General features: G+C 43.9%; 1 protein-coding gene across 1 annotated transcript in view; it reads right to left on the bottom strand.

Moving 5' to 3' along the window:
* cntln (centlein, centrosomal protein) overlaps positions 1-13,931 on the bottom strand; it is a gene marked incomplete at its 3' end in the record, with an annotated part of 226,962 nt that extends 213,031 nt beyond the window's left edge. The window contains exons 1-4 of the mRNA XM_084318234.1: positions 13,830-13,931; positions 12,034-12,121; positions 5,901-5,989; positions 93-177 (exon numbers count right to left, since the gene is read on the bottom strand). Of these exons, the coding sequence (XP_084174360.1) occupies positions 93-177; positions 5,901-5,989; positions 12,034-12,114 (255 nt within the window). The 5' untranslated portion in view covers positions 12,115-12,121; positions 13,830-13,931. The remainder of the gene's footprint in view (positions 1-92; positions 178-5,900; positions 5,990-12,033; positions 12,122-13,829) is intronic.
* Between the last annotated feature and the right edge of the window lie 10,200 nt (positions 13,932-24,131).

Below are 24,131 nucleotides of genomic sequence, written 5' to 3'. Positions count from 1 at the left end.
CATGTTTGTCTCATTGCGTTTTGATAACTGACATGAATATTGATGTATGGGGGAAAGAATATCATATAAAAGAAAGAAAAATCAAACTGTACCTGTTCCAGCTCCTGGATCCTGTAGTCCTTGGTCTGCAGGATCTCCAACACTTTCCTGTCCTTAGCCTCAGCTTTGTACTTTTCTCTATATATATAATAGAGGGAGATAGAGGGGGGAGAGAGAGAGAGAGAGAGAGAGAGAGAGAGAGAGAGAGAGAGAGAGAGAGAGAGAGAGAGAGAGAGAGAGAGAGACTTTAGGAACCCAACAACTGGTGTTACTCTAGGTCAGGGGTTCTCAAACTTTTTTATACCACGACCCCATTTTATTTAGGATTTTTTTTGGTGACCCCACACTTAATGTATCGCGTAATTTCAACATGGAATTAAGGAATATCAAAATAAAAGCACACGTTGTTGAACTTGATCATGCATATGTTATCAATACACATTTAAAAAAGTAGGCATATTTAGCCAAAATATGTTGCCAAAAAAAATTCAAAAAAAAAAAGATTATTGATTTAAAAAGAATTTAACACTTGCCAATGCACTGTCATCTACCCACAACCCCACTTTGAGTCGCGACCCATAGTTTGAGAACCGCTGCTCTAGGGACTCTGGAAAAACTGACATCTGAAGCAACCTTGGATCGCCTGCTAGAGGGAGGGACGGATGGACAGACAGGCCCTAAAGCATTGTTAAAGCCTAGTCCATACATACACGGCTATATTTGAAACACCAATGGTGTTTTATAAAATATCGATATATAAACGTCCACACAACAACACTCACATGAAGTGACCTGATGGCATGACCTGAAACACTGCTGCAGGGAGCTCCCCATGGGCCTGATTGCAGAGAAAATACTACATTTTCAGAAAGAATCTGTATACATGTAGACGGGCCATTACTTATGATGTCAGTGGTTTCCATAAGCTCCGGTTTCACTTGTCCACACGAATACTCAAGTGTATTCTGAAAATTTACACCCTGGCAGGAGTTCTTAAAAAGGTCAGTTTTCAGTGACCTGAAACACAAGATTGCGTGTTGACGGAAGGCCAAAAAGCATAGACGAAGCTTTGGTTTAAAAAATACCTAGGATTCCAAATTGAGAGAACATTTTATTCATAAAAAGCCACACGCAAAAACGCAGCAACACAGACATTCAATGTCGTTTTGTGAACCTCCTAACATTATATAGCCTATTCTAGCACGGATCAATGCTAGGCCAACTCAAGTGCCAAAATCAATGATGGACCAGTTAAAAATAAATATATTATATATATATATATATATTGTAACTGAGGGGTACAATTCCCTGACTGTATTAATAAGTATGGTATCATTAAACCACTACCGTCTTATGTACATTACTACTGGCCATACAGTACACAAGTATATGATGAGAACACCTCCACAATGATACGGTTTCCACACAAAACTGGGTTCACGAATATTTATTAGCAGCAAGAATACATAATATACTTTACTTCAATGCGCTTATAAGGCAAAGGAATGTGCGTAGGCAAATCAATAATGAATGTCCATTCTCATATTACGCAGGAGATGATAATACAACCTGAATATTAGGAATTATATCTATGGTACTCTGGGGAGGCAGCGGGAGATTCTGGTAGGGGGTTCCCACCGGTTGTAAGCCAGCAGGGGGAGGAAATGTTCGAATGCAAAGTCTGGATCAGCGGGGACTCAATAAGCTCCTGCTATGGGAGGCGGTATATTACTCCCTGATCGGCAGACGAAAAGCAGCAGCTGTAATCCCAGTATGCGTGCAGCACAGGTGAAAGCCGGCCAGCCTCTCCTTGAGACGGGCTCGAATGATGCTCCTCACGTCACGGTTAAATCCCACAGTAGTGGGTGTAGACGATTCTTCTCCGCTCCAACAGCCTGGTCCAAAGCAATAATAATAATAATCCAGCCGGAAAGGGGCTCTGCATTCACCGGTGTCGATCCTCCGGTGCGCGGTACTTCACATTAACTAGGTTGAACTTGACGTTATCCAACTAAGCTCTGACACTTTACTATCCTATTCGCCCGCGGCTATAAGTGCTCTATTTAGATGCACGGTTGCTCCCTTCACTTGGTCGTTGACTCGTGATGAAGGCTTTACTAGTAAGGAGCGAACGATACGTTGAACAAACGTATTAGGATAAGACAAGACTCTATTTTGGGGCAAAACGGGCCCACTTCACCACACGTCGTATCGTGGGTGAGGCTTCACTTGGGTAACTCGAACTCGAACTACTTCTGTATTCACCTGCGCCATATTTATATGTTAGGCGAACAAATTAGTACCAGCCTTATTCCTGTCTCGTATTCTTGGGCAGAACCGGGCATGTTGAGACAAGCCTTGACGGTGGCTTTGAACTCGACTCTGGGGGTATGGCACTGCCGCTGGTGGAACGCTATCCAATAAGAGAACGAAATATTATGGTCTGTACTAGGTTAAAGGGATATTCCGTGTATATGTACAAAGAATACACAAGGGATATCAAACGATATACAAATATTATGCAATATATATCAATCAGTAAATATATATATTCGGTTTAATCTGACCCTTTGTAACATATATATATATATATATATATATATATATATATATATATATATGAGACGGAACACAGATTGTTTGGCTGCTATTTTTCTCCAGCATCAAACCTGAAATCAACTGTGGAAAGATACCCTCCCCAAACACCTACTGGGCTCCTCCGGGAGCACGCCTTTCCTTTCAGCCCACCTGCATCCTTTACCAAGCTCAACATTTAGCGAGAGAAGTCGAAAGAGAACAGCATTTGGGGACCTGTTTGTTTCCACGGCTTCAGACCACCAGGGGACACTCATCCCACCCGCTCTTCCCTCCTCCTCCTCCCATGCTTCTCTCTCTCTCTGCCTCCTCTAACCAGCCTGCTCCCCAGGAGTAGCCGTTGTCCCTGGAGGAAGTGGAACACCGGGCCGGCCCAGCTGTAGCTGCGCTTCCTTGTATGTTGGGCCATGTTCACCATGTCCAGAGCAACCAACCAATCACTGTACAAGAGCGGTTGGGGGAGGAGGGGGGGGGGGGGGGCGTGCAATGATTCCCCCGTGGACCCTGGCGCTGGGATGGACGCAATTACCATGTCAATATCCCCGACGCGCACCGGGTGATACACAGAGACCCACTCAGGGCACGTGTTCCCCCGCCGGTCCCAGCGGGCCCGCACACCTTGATGGGTTTCCTATGGGGGCAATAAAGCAGGGGAGGTGGGTGTGGAAGCAGCACTGAGAAAACAGGTACTGAGGGAGCTCAGCTTCACCGCTGCACCATGTGACTATCTGAGCACCTGATAACTGACAACTGCAAAGGGTCTGTCTGTTGTCCGTTGCAAAAGGGAATACCAAATACAGATCATTCTGCTTCATGGTTCAGAGGCAGAATACTGTGAAATGATCTACATAAAATAAATTTTAAAAAAGATCTAATAAATAAAGAGCTTGGCCCAAAGCCTCTGGGAAATATTGGGCTAAGAAAATGTTACATTATAAAATGATATATTTTTTATATAATGATATATTATGTTGAGCAAAGTGAAAATGTATTTTAGGAATTTTAATCAAAAAGAAAGAATTATAATCATAGATATCTGAATATCTGAAATAACTTCAGAAGTCTTCAGCAATACTAGAGCACAACCCAGTCGAAATGTATTATGGGTGAAATACTGTACCCATTAAGTAAGGGATAATGTATAGCTACAAGGTCATTGTCGCAAAATAATTGACCGACACAGAGTTTAAAATACAGAGGCGCAGCGCCGAGGTGTTTTAAACGTCAGTGAAGGTCAATTATTTTGCGACAATGATCGAGTATAGCTATACATTATCCCGCTTATTACATGGCTAACTTACTAACAATATACCTAATTCATTTTACATTGACAAGACGAGATCAAATGCAGACGCAGTTCTGTTCTGGCTCCGCTGTCATCGTCACACACACTCCGCTGTCAGTGCAGCCAGCAGGTGTGTCTGATTGGCTGCACTGATGCAGTGTGTCAGTGGCCTTGATTGCGAACAGCTGCGCACAGCGGTCATTATTGTTCCACAGAGGTCCGTTATCGAGTAATATCGGACCTCTGACAAGCGCTATTGACCAATCACAAGCAAGCATTTCGGCGAATGTGAAAACGCCATGTAATAACGAAAAATAATTCACCGCTGTCAGGGGCTATTGACCAATCACAATCAAGCATTTCGGCGAATGTTAAAACGCCATGTAATAAAAGGTATTATTACATGGCGTTTTCACATTCGCCGAAATGCTTGCTTGTAATTGGTCAATAGCGCTCATCAGAGGTCCGTTATTACTCGATAACGGACCTCTGCCGAACAATAATGACCGCTGTGCGCAGCTGTTCGCAATCAAGCCCACTGACACACTGCATCAGTGCAGCCAATCAGACACACCTGCCGGCTGCACTGACAGCGGAGTGTGTGTGACGATGACAGCGGGAGCGACAGAACAGAACTGTGTCTGCATTTGATCTCGTCTTGTCGATGTAAAATGAATTAGGTATATTGTTAGTAAGTTAGCCATGTAATAAGCGGGATAATGTATAGCTATACTCGATCATTGTCGCAAAATAATTGACCTTCACTGACGTTTAAAACACCTCGGCGAGGCGCCTCGGTATTTTAAACTCCGTGTCGGTCAATTATTTTGCGACAATGACCTCGTAGTAGGGATGTCCGATATTATCGGCCGACCGATATTATCGGCCGATATCGGCAGTAAAATGTGATATCGGAAAATATCGGTATCGGTTTAAAAAAAACAAAAAACAATAACAATATTTGTTATATATATCCAGTGAAATTATTAGTTACCTGAAATTATTCAGTTTTTTGGACGGGGAAACCCTGCATATATCGGTATCGGTTGATATCGGTTGATATCGGTATCGGAAATTAAGAGTTGGACAATATCGGAATATCGGTATCGGTAAAAAAGCCAATATCGAGCATCCCTACCTCGTAGCTATACATTATCCCTTACTCAACAAACTACCATAGAACACATTTCTCATTCAATTAAATTGAAGCTGAATCATATGAAATAGGTACTATTTAATAGGGCCGTCCTCTAATGCAATAATGCGGAAGAGCCTCTTTAAATCTAGTGGCTACCAGAGATGCAATATCAATTTTCAGGAACTAACTCATTCAGCATGGAAGAAAAATCATCATATCAAAAGACTAATCAACTATCAAAGTCTTGCGCAACCAAGAACATACTGACCGATTAACTGACTAATTGGCTAAGAGGGGGACATCCCTCTCGCTTAACAAGCAGCGCTCATAATCCCACCTGTGGCTTGGCATCAAAGACATTTTTGATATCAAATAACTTCAGTGCAAACTTCCAAAGGGGGGGGGGGGGTATAATTCCATTACGCAACACGGTGCATCAGTGGTAAAACCCTGCGCCCCTGTTCTGCTCTCAGAAGTTCCCATGCCACTGTATTTGGCGTGGCTTAGCCACTCTGCGAAAAAGGTCATATTCAATCTCACAATTTATCTGATAAAAGACGAGCGTTTGGCAGGAGTGTTTTGACTGTCCGGAGCGGGCCGGGGCCAGGGGAACACTGTTTTCATTAAAGGGGGTTTCCATGGCTGAACTCCTAGACTGGGGATAAGAGGGCTTAAATCAGCATCTGTACCAGATTCCAGCGTAACACCGGCAGGACGGCCAAGGTGCCTCAGACACAACCTTGGACGACTTTCACACATACTTTCCCTTCACTCTGGAGCGAGAGGTATTTTCGGCCGCCGGGGCTTCCGACGGCAGCAGTTTGGGGAATGAAGGCAACTCACCGTTCGACCACCAAGCTGACGGCCTGGGTCAGGTCTGGGTTGGCCACCTGCAGACGTTTCCATAGCGACCACACAAACTCCTTGTCCGCCTGTGAACAGAAACGGTGTTTGATGATTGATTTGTGTTTTTTATGCTTTCCTTCAATATTTTCATATTTTTTTTCCCAGCCTCGTTTCATACATCTCAGAATTGTTAACAATTAAAATCTAAATCAAAATATTTTTTTTATAAAATGCGAGGTACACTTCTTCAAATCAATAAAACAATTATTTTCTTTTTTTTTTATTGGTCTTTTTCCCCCTCCATTTTCCTCCGATTTTCTCCCATCCCAATGTTAGTCGTATGCCAATTCCCAGTCCCTTCCTGATCGCTGCGCACTTACCCCCCACAGTCAGATCATCTGGGAGAGTGGAGGCTACCACGTGCTTCCTCCGACACACGTCCAGCCAATCACCGCTTCTTTTCACCTGGCAGCGCGGATTCTCATTGAGAGGGCGTAGCGTGTGGGAGGACCACACTATCCCCCTCACGTCCAATCCGCGCTTAGCAGGCGCCCCGACCGAACTGTAGGAGTCGCTGTTTACAACGACCCGGACCCACCCCGCCAGCTTCTCCCACCCTCTGATACAGCCAATTGTATCAGTGCAGACGGCCAGCCAAGCTGGTGACAACCCCGGAGCTGTGAGCTGGATTCGAACAGGCAAATCCAGCTCAGCTCCGGGGCTGGTGACGAACGCAATCTCCGCTCGGCCACCTAACCGCCCTTCAATAAAACAATTATAATAGGGGTGCCCCAAGTGGCAAACCACGTAACGCGCTGCGTCGTGGCACGGCCGAACCCAGGTTCCATTCCCAGACCCGGCGTTCTTTTGCCAAATGTCTTCCCCTGCTCTGTCTCCCATTTCCTCCTCTCCCTCTCTCTCTCTACCGGACTGCCCGGTAGTAAAAACGCAATAGAAATCTACAAAAACATATTTAAAAAAATAATAAACCACCCCCCCCCCCCCCCCCCCCATCCCAGAACCACCCCCCTCCATCCCAGAACCACCCCCCTCCATACTAGCTTTCACCACCCATGTTTCCCCACATGCAGAACTATCCTATCAGTGTCAAAAACAGTACTGTTTCTGATAAGAATGTCACACATGAAACAGAAACAAAAGCAAGAGAATACTTTTACCCCTTGTTTACTTTGGCCCCCAGCTGACATTATTTCTCCTCAACCAAATCCACTGACTTCCTTTCAATGCCTCTTCAAACATCTCCTTTAGGCCCCTTTCGCAAACTCTGCCCACAAATCCCCAGCTCTCCCAATAGTTATGTACTTTAGTCGTTTGTGCTACGATGAACCCTCTGCATCCAACTTCTACAGGACATACTCTAGCTTTCCATCCTCGCTGTTCGGTTTCCGCTGCCAAATCTGCATATCGCTTTTTCCTTTCATACGCCTCCTCCACTGAATCCTCCCCCGGGCACCGTCCATTCTATAAAATAAACTATCCGCTGACTAGCAGACCACAACACCCTAGCCTGACTTATTTAGCTTTAGCTGGCCTGATTCATGCCTGCCTCAAAACCTACCTCCTCTACATGTCTCTCCCTCACAGACTAATTGAATGGCTGCACTCTCCACCCTCTTTGATCCTGAATTCACCTGTGCTCTTCTGCTTTCAATTGCTGCCACTAAAGCTTTTTAAAACCCAGTTATGTCGCATACGGACCTTGAGAAAGACTAGTCTTACAGCCTGACATAATATGCCGCAAAGTTGCCATCTCTGAACACAGTGGACGCGACGGGTCCCCATCTACCCACCGTTTTAGGTTCTGTGGTGATGGCATCATAAGTAGATGATTTTCTTTTTTTATACGATTTTCTTCCATACTCCACAGGTCCTTCCAACTAAGCTGCCTCTTCTCTACACTTTCTCAGTTTGACCAATCTCTCAAGCCTTTCCACGTTTGATATTGGGCACCTAATACACCGACAATGGCCACCACATCAACTTAGGGAATAAACCAAACCAAACCAAACAAACACCACAACTTCCACTTGCCTGGAAGCCCTGACTTCTCTATCAATAATTCTATGAATAAAGAATATTAATCTCAAAATGCAATCAGACCTAAAAAGGAAACATCATGTCCCAGCGTTTCTTAATAAAATACAAATAATTCAATAGGATGCTCGATGATATTAGCATATGGGAGAGAAGGATGGGGGGGGCAATCAATAATTTAAACATCTTGTACAAAATAGTTTTTGATCCAGCCTGGCCTCTCTAATCAAGGGGCTGCTACATGGCTGAGATGTGACCTTCGACTCAAGGGGAGGCGGCATTGACACTTGTCATTATGCACTATTTATGACTTGGGAGAGCTGGGGATCCAAATCAAAACACAGCAGCCAGGCTAGCATCTCTTTTATTAATAAAGTTCTCTCTGGGTGTGTGTTTTTGCTACAGCTCCAAAGTAACTAAGCCCCGAAAAAGCTCAAAACTAATGACAGAGACGGTCATCTTCAAGCCCGGTCCCTGACGCATTAGCTCACTGGCTTTAAGATAAATAAATAAATAAATTACATTACATTTTTAATGAGAGACACATCTAAAAACTACATTTTCTGACATTAAAGGACAGAATTATACCAAATCGACTTAATATAAAATCATCTGATAAATTATGTTCAGATCATCATAAGATAAAAGTCGTCACTCCCACTGGAATCTACTGGTCTCCAATTAGTACATGAATTTTAAACCCCCATTCAAAAGTGTCTAATCAATTATTTACTAAATGGCAGAGGCAGACCTTGATAAGACCATGGGCTGAACATACAAAGTGGAGGGACTGGTGCACCACTGAGCGTGTGTGCGTGTATGTGTGTATGTATGTGTGTGTGTGTGTGTGTGTGTGTGTGTGTGTGTGCGCATGTGGGGGCAGGGGGGGGGGGGATAGAGATCTCACCAAGCCAGTCCTGCAAATGCAGCTAACGGCAGAATTAAGCAGCATGGCTGACTTCAAATAGGTGGTCTCCCTGCGCTTGGCCGTTGGCTGCCGTTAGCCGTTACGCAGACAACCGCGGAGGCAGGACCCTCATCGCTGAATTCAAGGGGGCTCCTCTCTGCCGTATGTGTGCTTAAAGATGTATCGAATGTGTGTTTGATGATCAATGAATTATTAATTGTAATTCCAGACCTTGAAACACCATGGGCTAAACATACTAAAGGCGGGCTGTTGGAATCCAGCCACGTATTAATAAAATTAGCATGGTCAAGTAGGAACATTTGCTGGCCCACAGACGAGCCCCCTTTGTAGTTAATGGCAGTCCTGAGGAACGGGGTTGCCAGAGACTTTAGACTTCAATGGCATTCAAATGCCACTGTTTAAATGGTACACTGCACAACTAAGGGTCCCCATTACACAGACGGAATCACTGATGGTGCGCCCCATTCGGGACCACCAAGGACGGCTTCTCCGTCAGCTCAATGGAGGAGACATGTGAGACAGTCGAGAGAGACTTCGATCTGGACTGAGAGGGAGAGACGTGTGGTGCATTCCACCTGGCAGAGTCATCTTATACTGTGCCTAAAGCCCACAGTGGCTTGGCTGTATGTTTGAGTTGATCTATTCCTGTGTGTCAAGGTCCCCCAAATTGATACACATTAGGCCACACAGATCCCCATTTGATAAGATTGAGTCTCGGGGACCCCCATCTGAGAAGGTTTTGGTTGTTAGATATGATTATGTCCACATATTGATATATGCATTGATATACTGTAGCTGAAGAGATCTATACAAGTGGAGAAAGTGAAACCTAAAATGAGAAGTCACTATTCTCTCACTTCTAGTGAATGAAATAGTGAAAATAAACTATTCCCCATTTTTCTGGGGACCCCCTGCATCCCCCCCAAGGCCCCCTGGATCCTGCATTGGGAACAATTTACCTATCTCAAACTGAGCCTCTTTTCTTGATCCTCCAATCACAACTGTTGCTTTCCTCGGACAAACTAAGAAAGCAACAGTTGTGATTGGAGGATGAAGAAAAGAGGGTGGGGTTTGAGATAGGTCAACTGGCCTGCTCCTGTGTCATGATTCAGAATGACTTTCGTGTCTTGATGCCAGCATGTGTGGGAATAAAGCACTAGCAGTGAGCACTCCGCTGAAACTCAAACCACGCAAATGTACTTGTAAATTACTCAAATGAATCTAATGTTGAGAATATGCACAAATGATTGGTAGCAAGATTCCCTTATAATTATTTATAAGGGCTTTTATAATTATAAATATTTGTTATGACATCTGTTATACCATGCGTGTCTGTCACATAGACTACCATTTGTGACAGAGAACATAATCTGCCCTACTGAATAGTATTTCTGTGTGTGTGTTGAGGGGAGGGGTACTTGTAGTGAAACCTTGTTTTTTTGCTAACCTTTTTAGTACCTCTATGGAGGAGTTGTAAATGTGCCACATAATGTGAAGCATTGCAGATGAACATTTATTTCTGTATTTTCAGTAGGCAAAAAATGTACAGTACAAAGAAATGTTCACACAAAGGTCACAGAAAGACCAGACCATGGGGCTATGACATATTTTCACAATGTTGTTTCCACATGTTTACAGAGGAAAGGTGATGAATCACCAGAGACATCATTATTCCATTACAATTACTGGGACTACGATTCTATTCTAAAAACAGTTTTTCCGACTACCTTCCTATTTTCTATTTGCTCCCATGGCCTACATTGTGATGTTAATTATTTTATCCACCAATCCTTGCGACAGAAACTCTAACAAACATGATCGTTGAATGTCAAGATAAAAAATGTAGTTAATTGAATTTATTTCAGTTATATTAAATTCCCCCATTTATCATTTAAATGGTTGTAAATGGAAAGACTACTCACCAGGCCTGTGTGGCTAAAATAACCCATTAAACACTTTGAAAACTGCCATAAGAAAATAGAATGGTGGATTATGGTGGAGATAAAATCAGGATTATTAAATGAATCTATAATTCTCCGATCCCGGCCCGATTAGCCTACAGTACGTGATAATTAGGCCTAATGTAGCCTCTATATATGAGAGCTGTTTAGTAGGCTGTGACATATCAGCATAGAAACAGCTCTGTATAGGAGTGTACTAAACATTTTATAAATACTTTTTTTTTTAAGATATAAAAAAAAATACATCTCTAATACACAAAGAACTGAACTGGACAGGTATAGATATAGTCTTGACCCCAAACACTAGTGGACTACAGTATGCAATGAAAGTTCAGGGAGGCCCTTAACTCTTTACTGTGCGATTAAAGCCCATGATCAACTGCCTGCCACACGACACGACTCACTGAATGAGTGCGTGAATCATTATGTAAAGAGGGAGAGTGAGATGCAGTCTTCAGGTGAGTTCACTCATGTTATTATGCACCACCTGGTGGTGAGGCTGCAAGGAGACATCTCTCTATCACTGGATCAGGAGGATGAGACGTGACAGCTTCATCCTGTTATGCTCTCCCTCTCTCTCTCTCTCTCTGTGTGTGGGGCTGGCGGTTGCATGTGTGCATCTTTCTTTTGTAACAGGTGGCTTCATTGGAATTCTGTTGCTAGGGGAACCGTTTGGACACAAGTGTATTTCCTGTCAGTTATTGCATTAGCAAACATTGCAACAGGAAATTAACTTGGGTCCATATAGGATGTTTATGTTGAAACCGTCTATAGGAAAGCCAGGCTGCAGTGTGGTGGAAATTATGCTTCATGTATCCTTCTTTGTCTTTAAAAATCACGTTCAACCTCTGAAATGTTTGAATCTTATGTAAGTATAATTTAATTGGTGGATTAAAATAAAGCATTTGAAATGTATGTGTGTATGTTTTTTTGTAATAACCAAAAGAGATTAAAAATTAAACAGTGTACTGCAGAAATTTACACATTTGCAGAATATTATATTCCAGAGTGTTTTAGTAAGAAGATGCCCATGCATTTGCAGTGTGAGATTGTTGTAATATGAAAAACACCATTGACCAAGTTGGTGTGTGTGTGTGTGTGTGTGTGTGTGTGTGTGTGTGTGTGTGTGTGTGTGTGTGTGTGTGTGTGTGTGTGTGTGTATGTGTGTGTGTGTGTGTGTACGCACCTGACATTGCATTAACTCATCTGATAAACTCTTCACTTGCTCTTCCAAAAGCACAATGCAAGTGTTGTCACCAGAGGCCATTGCAAAACTGTAGAGTAAGCAAATATGAATGAATGAATGAAAACTTTATTTAATAGATTGCAGAATGGGTACAATACAGTACGGCTAAATACACACAATTGTTAAGGGGATGCAGACCAGAGAAAGACGTTTGTCTTGTTTACTGATGGTCCCCCATTTTCAATTCATAGTGACATTTATGACATACACAACATACATGACATTTATGGCATAGGGACATACATGACATACAGGTATTTAGTACTGTTACATTTGTGACATATACGATATGCAAATATACAGTACTGTTACCCATAGATCCTGACAGAGTATATACATATGATGGGGAGGGGACTGTACATTAGGAGGGGGTGGGTGGGTGGGAGAGAAATATACATACGGTGGGGAGGAGACTGTACATTAGGAGGGGGTGGGTGGGTGGGAGAGAAATATACATACGGTGGGGACAGAATATATACATGCGGTGGGGAGGAGACTGTTTATTAGGAGGGGGTGGGGGTGGGGGGGTTTGGACATTTACGGTGGCCAGTTTCGAATTGCAGCCTCCCGTAGGTGACCAGTCCACAACACCAGAGGGAGCTCCACAAATCATGTTAAACCCAGATTCGGCTCAAACAAGGGACTAAACACGTTTCGCAATTATGCCACATCAATGTGGAACGCCCTACCCACAGCTGTAAAGGAATGTGAATCACTACCCACTTTCAAACCCACTCTCAAAGAACACCTACAGGAGACTGCAATTCGAAACTGGCCCCTGTAAATGTCCTAACCCAACCCCCTCCAATGTACAGTAAATGACCAAGTATGGCTTTGTCAATATTCCAATGTACAGTTTTGCTTGTACAGTGTACAGTGCCCCCCCCCCCCCAACCACCTCCAATGTACAGTTCCCCCCCACCCCACCTACCCAACCTCCTTCAATGTACAGTTTCTACGTCAAATGTATACTCTCTTTTCTGGACTCTTTTTGTATCACAAACAGTACTGTATTTGCAAATCTGGTATGTCATAAATGTATAGATGTAGCAGTACTGTCTATCTGTATGTCGTGTGTGTCATATGTTATGATGAATTGAAAATGGGGGACCCTGATGTAAACAAGACAAAAGTATTTCTCTGGTCTGCATCCCCTTAACAATTGTATGAATTGAGCTGTACTGTACACTGTACCCATTCTGCAATCTGTTGATAAAGTTTTCAATCAATCAAGCAATAGTGCGTCAAACTGATGATTGATGAATGAATGAATGACAACTTTATTTAACAGATTGCAGAATGGGTACAATACAGTACGGCTCAATACACACAATTGTTAAGCGGATGCAGACCAGAGAAAGACGTTTGTCTTGTTTACATCAGGGTCCCCCATTTTCAATTCATAGTGACATTCAAATGATCGCAAGCAGATTGCTCGTCACCGCAATACAAGACAGAGTCCAACGTTATTTTGAAATTCGGTGTCTTCAGCATCAGCCTCATTGTCACGACTGGCGTTTTCATCTAAAAAGCAACATGGTCATAACAGTTTGCGACCTATAGCGTCTCGCAGACTCCGCAACAGATCCTCGTTGTTTAACTTATGTCAATTTGTCGTACAGTAACAGATATGAGAGGATTTGTACTGACAGCAGGAGAGGAGAGGAGCTAGGAGCAGCTGAACAGACAGTGTGGCTATATGGTTATGGCAGGGTGAATAGCGGACGGTTACTTACCTGTCGATATGGCTTGTTTGCGAGTCTGTATCAATTTGACAGGCTACTGTAGGTGCAAGCTAGCCAACTTAGCACAGGATCTGTGTTGTGCTTTTGTTGACAACCTTCCACCCATGCGTTGACAGCGTCATACTATTATTATCGAAAGGCTGTTTCCGAAATAGCGGCGATGTGTTTTGTTGACAACAACACAAACAAATAGTTGTTGCCGTCTTTCTTCTGCAACCAACTCTCAAGTGAATAACACCGTTGTCAATAGCTACCAAGAGACGCTTCCCGTTTCAAACAAGCCCGCTGTTTTCCGTTTCAGTTTCCCCATACGTCATGTTTACGTCAATTCACGACAGTTACTAATAATATACGGCAGCACGCTAGCCCTTACAATACATTCATGTTGGTAGAATAATGCTACACTACGACTGCCAGCAGGCTAAATATTATTTGTAGCATTTGATGTTTTGAATTCTGTAGAGATAATTCATGATATTGTATGTTGAATTCAACTAATCTGCTCCATGGATGAATGGCAGATCATTTACATGAACATTTCTGTATTATAACAAGTGTTAATCAGGCTACATAACATGTGACCCTTTTTGGTAGTGTAAAATGGACCAGGGGCATACATATGGCAGCTATAGGGGCAAAAGTGGGCAGCTTCTAGATTGTATGTCTTTGTACCTGTGCTACAGAACAAATCATCCAAATCTCAGCATCCACTCTTGTACCTAAATTGCACCTCATCCCATTTCTGCCTTGCACTATATAGTATTGTATTAGTACACTGCACAGTATTGTATATTATATGGTAACTCAGTTACGTCTATTCTGCATCGAACATTGTACATATGTCTATACTGAACACTGTGACCTCATTTTTTTTTTTACTTCTAATTTACATGCTATACTATGTTATTTTATTTCATACTTATCTTGTCTTGCACAGTCTCTGGAGCGTAACAGTAAGAAGCATTTTGTATAAAAGTATTCTGTACTTCTGTATGACAACTATTAAAGAAACTTGAACTTGAAACTTGTCGAGCAGAGAGAGGTGCACACTGCACATTGTACTGTGGGAGTGGCTGGAGCCTGGATAACCTAATGACTTCAATGGGGGACTGTATGGCTGCCCCCATAAAAATATATATATATATATTTTAAGAAAAAAGGGAGTGGTTGAAATATGATTTCAGATCATGCTAATCTGCTGCAGATCAGTTCAGAAAATGACTGCTGACTAATGTTGCCAGCATACATTATCATGTGTGCTCTCTCTCTCTCTCTCTGAGGCTCAATGATAACTATATGTTTGGTAGAGTGGTTGTCTACAGTGGTTCTCAAAGTGGAACCGCCAAAGGTCCTTAAAGGTTTTTCCAGGGGGAGCTGCAGGTATCCAGTACGCGTGAACACTTTAGGCAACCAACATGCCCGTCCGCGTTGCTCTGAATTGCTCTGATTGGCAGAGCGCGCGCATGCGCATGAGCCGCGACGCGCTCCTCAGAGGCAGGAATACTAAGCTCCAGGAGAGAGGAGAGAGGCTGAAAACCCGCAGTTCTTGCCCGACTGATGGGAGCCGAATCCCGGATCCGATTTTTCTGATGAATACGGGTCCCCAAAACATGGAGGTCCCGAATGCATGGAAGTATTGATTGCGCCGTAACGAATCATTAAAAAAATATACCGTTAACTGGAATATGTTGCGCCTTTACACATATGTTGGATTATGTAATTGGTTTGTCATGACAAACTAATAAAAAATCGGGATTTACCCGGTGGCTACAACAACACACAGTGACTACATGTGTTGTTGTAACCACCGGGTAAATCGCGATTTTTTTTATTACAGCCTATCACACAGTAGCAGTGATGGAAAATAACAAAGTAAGTACTGCACTTAAGTACAATTTAGAGGTACTTGTACTTTACTAGTTACTTTGGGGGGGGGGGGGCGTAAAAAGATGTAGCATACAAGACAATAAATAAATTGACGAAGATTATGTAACATTTGAAACCAACAATTCTAAAGAGGATATAATCAGAGCAGCAATAGAATAGAGGCTGCAAATTCCCGCTACTTCCAAATTAAAATAGAATTGACAGATCCCTTCGGGCCATGGGATCTGTCCTCATATCCTCTCCACACCTCCTTGGAGCTGCCTTCTGGGTACAGGTCTTCCTGTAATAAGTCTATAGTACAGGTTCCCCTTGTGCCTGGAAATGCTGTTTTAAAAGGTCATACATCGCTGCTGTCACACCACCACAGCTCAATAGGTACGTGAACGACGGTAAAGAGATGTGATATCGATCTGGAACACAGCACTTTATATTTCACTGTATTTGTTGTCTTTTAACGGACACGCTGGTTCCCAGCCCTCATTGAAATGTGCTATATGTTTTTATGTGTTTTCTTTTAACGAGCCCACGTAAAATCAAAGGCAAATTTCTCGTCTAAATGAACAATAAAGTTCAGAATCTTGACTCGTCGGTCAATACTAAAAGTGTGGTCCTTTTTTGGGAGTGAACACGAGAAAGTCCTGTCATTGAGACGTTTAACAAAGAGGTATGTCTGCGTGTGTGTGTGTGTGTGTGTGTGTGTGTGTGTGTGTGTGTTTGACATCTGTTTTGGAGAGGCGAGACAACTCCATATTGTATGGTTAATGCGCTGTAGTGTGAAGCCAGACGTGGAGCGAAGAGGGATGAGAAAATGAAAGAACATGATCACCGGCACGCGGCACCCCAGGTTCACTCACACAAATGTTGGTTCGTCTGCTCGCTGTTTCTCTTAACAGAGAGAGAGACAGAGAGAGAGAGAGAGAGAGAGAGAGAGAGAGAGAGAGAGAGAGAGAGAGAGAGAGAGAGAGAATGAGAGAGCAAGATGCAATTGACTTAGCATGATTAGGCTGCTCCTTGACCCACAAACAGTGGCCCCCATTAGGATCCTCATTGTGGAGTGATTTTAGAGGCAGTAGACTGGCATATAATGAGTAACATCTGCCTGCTCTCTGCTACCCACTCAGACAGACAGACACATGGCATTTTAAATCAGCCCTTCTCTCTCTCTCTCAACAAAGCCCTTTGTTTACATGGAAATTATGACCAATCATCCATTTAGAGCTGAGTTATGCCTCTGGTGTCTGCCAAAGGCTTTATTCCTCCACCTAGGCCCAACTTGTTAAGAAGGACAAACGTCACCAGATCTGCCGGTCCCCTTGTCTCTGACTGGAGGTAGAGGAGTTATGCCCAAAAATCAGGTGAACGCTCTTTTTACATTATCACACCGGAGGGGGGAAATAAGAAAGGATAGAAATCGGAAAGGGTCATTCTGTGTACAGGGTCATTCTGTCTACAGGGTCATTCTGTCTACAGGGTCATTCTACAGCAGGGGTCTCAAACTTGCGGGCCAATTGCGGCCCGCTGGATGATATTTTGTGGCCCCCTACTTGACATCAAAGTTTCGTGTTAGTGCGGCCCGCGCCGCCGCGCGCAACTTTTTGCTGAGTCGTTGCGCGAGTTGGACGTTTTATTTATTTGATCACTTGTAGGCTACCATAGCGCAGGCTCATGACAGCAACGTTACGTTAGTGACTTGGTTGAAACGTGATTCCGGAGTGATAAAGTGGAAGGAAATCCTCAAAATTATCCGCCGTCTCCTCTGCAAGCAGTGCTCTGCATGTCCGGCTGTACTGCTCCACTGTCTGTGTCTGTGTCTGTCTACTCTGTTCCAATCACATTCAGCGTCCCATCATCAGCGTTTTTTCCCCCCACCCACAGTCTGCAAATCAGAGGCAGAGTATGGCGGGTCTTCACGGAATGCGTGTCGTCTCTTTCAATGGGTCCGAGTCAGAGCGAGAGTTGACAGTGCATCTACAGGTAGTTTCATCTGCAGGTACTGTAGCTAGTAACCTCGTTCCCAGTTTTATCTCCATGAGATAAATGTAGCTAGTCGCCTAGTTTCGCCAGCAGGCAGCTAGTAGAAAAATATGGCATGTTCAAAGATGGCCAATAAAAGAAAAGTCGACAGTGAAAATCGCTGCAATTCAAAGGTGAATGGACTGAAAAATATGCGTGCATCCTCCCAGCACCAAACCAATGTGCCTAATATGCCAAGAAACGGTAGCTCTTGGGAAGAGTGGCAATTTGAAATGCCCCTTACGAAACAAAACACAGTTATTTTTATGCAACCTTTCCTCAAAATTCAGTGCTAAGAACCACAAAAATAAATGGAATGAAATCATCATATTAAGCTGCAAGCTGAATTATTGTTAAATCTATGTCACAATGAGAAAAAAGCAACCAAGTCCTCACTCAGTGGCATGGGTTTTGGCTAAACACAAGAAGCCATTATCTGATGCATATGTAGCAGGGTGGATTATCCCTGCTTCGTGGGAACGGTTGCTGGCAGTCACAAGGTAGCTGGACACAGTAGAGCTCCGTCTGACTGCACCCTCGTTTTTGGGCCTGGAGCGTCAAACTGGGACCCGGTAGTGGGAGTGAATGGGGCCCGGGATTTACCAACCTGGTTTGGTACTCTGGTCCTCCTCGCCTCTCCGGGGCGGTCAGCAGTACTCCCCAACTCGCTCTCACTTCCCTGATTACCTCCGTGGGCCCTCCCACACCTAGTGACTGATATGCCTAAATAGATTCGTTCCTCCCGCAACCAGTACCCTCCCTTGATGACCACTAGAAACCTTACAATGAAAAGGGGAGAGTTGGGTAGGAAGGGGTTAATCATATACGTTACCCACACCAAAAGAGTTAATACTGGGCACAGGAATGGACACGCACACAGAATCCCATCTAATGTTTAATACTAGTTGTACTGTTCAGTTACAATGATTTAATAGGAGTGGTCAAATGGACTGAAGTTCCACTATAGCTCCGTTTGTACCTCAATACCTCATAGACACGTATATTATACACCCAGTATCAGGGATAATATACCTCAATGTGTTTGACTCATCACCCATGTCTGGGTCGGTACCATGTGTAATACCTCTATCAGGCTTTAATTATATGGCAAGAACAGTACCTCTCTAAGGCTTTACTTATGATGCTCTCAGACTCCCATTTCCTCCTCTGCTAGCTAGTAGCTACGGTAACATTTCATTGACTGTATGCGGGCTACTATAGTTAAAACGTGCGTTGTGTTGTACAAACTGCTAACGCTATGGCAAGATGTGTGTAGGTAATGAAGATTGATTTATATTGTGCTTGCCATTTTTACACAAACTGGCTGCTGCTGCTGCTGCTGCTGCCTGCAGCCAGTGCTCACCTCTCCCGGCTCCGCCAAATGAATTTTTTTATTTGCGCGTCATTTGAACCGTACGATACACAGATATATATATAATTAGTAAACTGTCTGGGGCATTTTGTGCCCCCCTTAACCGATTTTCGAGGGCATTTTGTCCATTTTCAAGGGCATTAATGCCCCAAGCCCCCGTTCATTTCGAACCCTGCCCCGGTCAAATACCGCCCGCGCCTCCATGGACAGACCAAAAAGTCCATCCGCGGAGAGGAGAGCCCTGAGGAGGAGAACTCTCCTCTCCTCCTCCAGGGGAGATTGCTCCAACCAAAGATGCCTGTGAACAAGCGTCGACAGCATCCTAGCCCTCCCTGCGGTTATAGCTTGCGACTGGGTCAAAAACTGAATAACCTCAAAACCTCGCGCGATGGTTTTGACGTCGGCTGGCCCTAAGGCCCCACCACTGACACCATTTTTTACAGAAAAGCAGCCAATTGAGCAATGTTATTAGTTGCTGCTAAATTCTGTACTGCGGCGGTATAAGCTTCATCAGCCCACTCAGCCACCTGCCGGGCCGACTCGCCCTCTGGCGTCGGCTTCTGGGCGGGATACCGTTCTACCATGTCAGGGCAAAGGACCGATGCCACCTGCTTCTCTAAGCACGGCACACCTGTCCTGGGCCCTGTCGTCAGACCATCCACCCGTGTAAAGGGTAAATAAGCCTCAGCCAAACCCCCAACATTAGACACCGATTGACCGTCAGCAATGAAATGGTTAAGCGGTGGGAAAACTGGAGACAGTCCCGGCGGGACACATGGGAACGGGGCCTCAAAAACATTAGCATTAGCAGTAGCTGCGCGCGCCAGGATAATTGGAAAAACATTCAACAACGAGTCATGTTGACCACATTCATCCAAATACCCAGCCAACACAGAGAGACAACGAGTAGTATTGAACATGCTAGTACCAACGCCTGTCAGCGTCGGTCCTACCTGAGCGCGGCGTGGCTCGACTGCCAAACGCTGCGCGTAGTCCATCGGTCCACTGCCAAGAGACAAGGAAAGTTCAGTATAGGACGACGTTCCGTCCGGACGCGCCGAGAAGGGTCCGGGGGCTGGCGAACCTCTGGCGAAAGTCCAACATTGCTTAATTTCTCTCTTTGCTTCATAATAACGTTCCACCTGGTTGAAGTGCATATGAGCAGATCCACGAATGGAAAAAAACACGGAAGGGTGTGGACGTGACCACGCTCTGTGTCTTGTAGACACGCACGGGAGTAGGCATGGTCACGTGCAAGTGATGTGCATGTGCAATTTGCATGTGCATGTGCATGTGCAATTGCAGGAGATACATCTCATAATGGCAGAGCGAGACGCGATTGGCCAGTATGAAGATATAACTTGTAAGTCGCTTTGGAGATTTTGCTCAAACTTAAAAAAGAAGAAGTAAAAGCCCACGGGCAAACAAAAACAATAAAACAACGTCATTCAAATCTAACTAAATCAGCCTATGACGATACTTGATTTGCTCCAGCAGGTCTTGCAAAAGCACTTCTTACAACATTACAACATTTCCCAGCAAGCAATAATTAGCCATGTCCTGGAATTCGGTGACTTGTGCAAGTGAGCCGCGGCATTAAACAAGTTGAAGACCACTAATCTAGAGGAATACATCACTGATGACAGTTTTCAGCAGGTCATCTGCATTCAGGCTCCCTGAGTCGTGCTGCAAAGGCCCAATCAGTGATCTTAACATAAACACATAGGTTGCCAAACACCAAAAATAAGAAATATGAATGGAGACATGTTTTCATTCTTTAGTTGTCTAGATACAATGACTAACACTAACACAACAGATAAATATGACGTTTACCCTGAATTTTGGGGGATGTAATAGGTTTGTTTACTTTGATAATGTTTGTAAAACAGACCTAACGTTCCAAATAGCATATTTTCCATCTCCAAATACAAACTCTTAGAATGTATTTGAATATAAGCCTAACTTATATGGTCAAACAAAAAACCCTTTAACGTTTACACTCTCAGTTTCCCTGGACCCTGCACTGGGTGTCTGCAGATAAAGACTATATGCACAACATTTACTACTTACTTAGGATAGCCGATAGATTAAAAAACAATGTTTTCCCACTTTTTTACATTTACATTTAGTAATTTTGCTGACGCTTTTATCCAAAACGACTTACAAATTGTGAACAACAAGTCAGCAAGAGTCAGTACAAGTACAAGTCAGTATATATCTGAGTCAGTGGCATTGTTCGTCAAATAGTAACTAGGTTGAGTGTTACACTCTGAGTGCATATAGACATATTAGCATGATAAGTAGTAGTATAATTATAGTAGCATAGTAGTAGTAGGGTACACAGTAGTAAAAGGACAGTAAGAGGGTTAGTTTCTTTTGGTTTTCTTTCAGATATATTGTTTGAAGTCAATGGCGGAAAATTGGCGGGGTTTGGAACTTTGGAATCTGGAATCACAAGGAGAAAAACAGAAAGAAGCACTACTTGTATCTGAACCACAGTACAGGTAGAAGACTGCTCTGAGGAAACTCTGAAGATATCCCTTTGGAGATATCCCTTTGGATATCCTGACGAAGACCAAGTCTGGTACGAAGATACGCATCGCTATATGAAGCAATAAAGACTTTTTATATGTGTAACAGTGTTAACAAATTATACTTTATTATAGTTCAATTGTGTTAAACTTGGGACACAGCCATGGCTATTTATATTTTATTTCGTTTTGTATGTGATGCATTTTATTTATTTACTTTTTCTTTTTTTATCCACTTTTTCTCCTTATTTTCTATTTTTCTCCCATCCCAATTTCGTGTATCCAAATCTCCCCTCTCCTGTCTTGAATGTTGCTTGACTATGCCCCCCACTGGTCGGTTGTAGAGAGGATAGAAGCCTTGCATCACATGTTCCCTCCGGCACACGAGGAGGCAGCCTGTCACATCTTTTTGCCTGCCAGCGCGGACTCTCATTGGCGAGGGGTAACGCATGGGAGGCTCACACTACCCTCGCCACTTCCTGTCTCTGCTGTGCAGGCGTCTCCCAACCGACCTGTAGAGGTCGCTGTCCACAACATCCAATCCCCACCCATCGACTTCCACCTGCTGACTCTGCCAAATGAGCCAGTACGACGGCCGGCCCAAGCCGAAGGCAATGCTGAGACTGGGATTCGATACCGGAGTCTCTTGCATTGGTGACGAGCGCAAACTCCGCTACGCCACCCAGCCGCCCTGATGCATTTTATCTTGAAGTTGTTGTGTTGCATTGTGGGTCCTCAGCACACATGAATCCTTTGCTGATGGAGATGACCCAATGCTGTCTACTCAAGTTTCAAGTTTCTTTAATATTTGTCATACAGAAGTACAGAATACTTTTATACAAAATGCTTCTTACTGTTACGCTCCAGAGACTGTGCAAGACAAGATAAGTATGAAATAAAATAACATAGTAAAATTAGAAGTAAAAAAATGAGGTCACAGTGTTCAGTTTAGACATATGTACAATGTTCGATGCAGAATAGACGTAGTTACCATACAATATACAATACTGTGCAGTGTACTAATATACAATACTATATAGTGCAAGGCAGAAATGGGACGAGGTGCAATTTAGGTACAATTCACAGTAGGTGTACGAGTTGTAGTGCAAATCCTTTATCAATAAATATAAAGTGTAAAGTGTGTTTGTGTGATCTAAAGTGTGGAGAGTGGGTGCTGCAGTGTGTTGTTTGTTTGAGTGAGTGTGTGCGTGTGGGTGTGTGTGCTGTGTGCATTTGATGGTTGTTGCATAGTGTTTATTGTTCGTTTAGCAGCCTGATGGCCTGGGGATAGAAGTTTCTTCTGAGTCTTTCTGTGCTCGCCTTAAGACTCCGGTATCGCTTGCCTGACCGCAGCAGTTCAAAGAGGCAGTTGTTCGGGTGGCTTGAGTCCTTAATAATTCTCTTAGCCTTCCCCTTGCACCGCTTGTTGTAAATGTTCTGGAGGGTGGGAAGCCCCCCTCCAATTGTGCGTTCGGCTGAACGTGTCACTCTTTGTAGTCTGCTACGGTCTTGTGCAGTGCTATTCCCAAACCAGGAGGTGATGTTGCCGGTCAGGATGCTCTCTATTGTACATGAGTAGAAGTTCCTAAGGATCTTCTGACTGACTTGGAACTTCCTTAGGCGCCTGAGGAAGTAGAGGCGTTGTCGTGCCTTCTTCACAACACTGTCAATGTGTGTGGTCCATGTCAAGTCCTCGGATATGTGGGCTCCGAGGTACTTGAAACTGTTCACTCTCTCAACCGGTGCCCCGTCGATGCTGAGGGGGCTGTAGTCCTTGACCCCCGACCTCCTGAAGTCCACAATCATCTCTTTTGTTTTGCTGACGTTCAGGGAGAGGCAGTTCTCCTGACACCACTGTGACAGGTTCTCTACCTCTTCCAGGTAGGCCCTTTCGTCGTTGGCAGAGATCAGGCCCACCACTACTGTGTCATCAGCAAATTTGATGATGGTGTTGTTGTTCCGCTGTGCTACGCAGTCATGTGTGTACAGGGAGTAGAGGTGTGGTTGTGTGTTCCAAATTGTATACAGAATAAAACCACACTCTACTGCTCCAGCACCTGATTCCGTGTCGGTCCTTGATGAGACAGCAGGCAGGGCAGAATAGAGGAGGTCACATATGTTATACCTGCAGATGGAGGGGGGCCTTGTGTTTGTGTGTGTGTGTGTGTGTGTGTGTGTGTGTGTGTGTGTGTGTGTGTGTGTGCGTGCGTGTGTGTGTGTGTGTGTGTGTGTGTGTGTGCGTGTGTGTGTGTGTGTGTTATAAATCTACATGGCTTTTTACTTTGGATGCAAGATATATCTCCAGTATGTTTTCACCGCTTAAGGGAATATTTAAGGGGAAATTAAGTTAAGGGGAAGGTTAAAGACTGTTGTCCTTTTTTTAAATGTATGTTGTTGAGATAAGAGACTCTGTATGGGATTGTTAGTAACTGTCCAACTATACATATGACTGTTTACACTAGTAACTGTTTACCTGGGCGGCTAGGTGGT

Source organism: Notolepis coatsorum, assembly GCF_963971535.1.
Source record: "Notolepis coatsorum genome assembly, chromosome: 7".
Lineage (NCBI taxonomy): Eukaryota > Metazoa > Chordata > Actinopteri > Aulopiformes > Paralepididae > Notolepis > Notolepis coatsorum.
The sequence above is the reverse complement of the archived record's forward strand: the minus strand, read 5'-3'. Positions and strand labels throughout refer to the sequence as shown.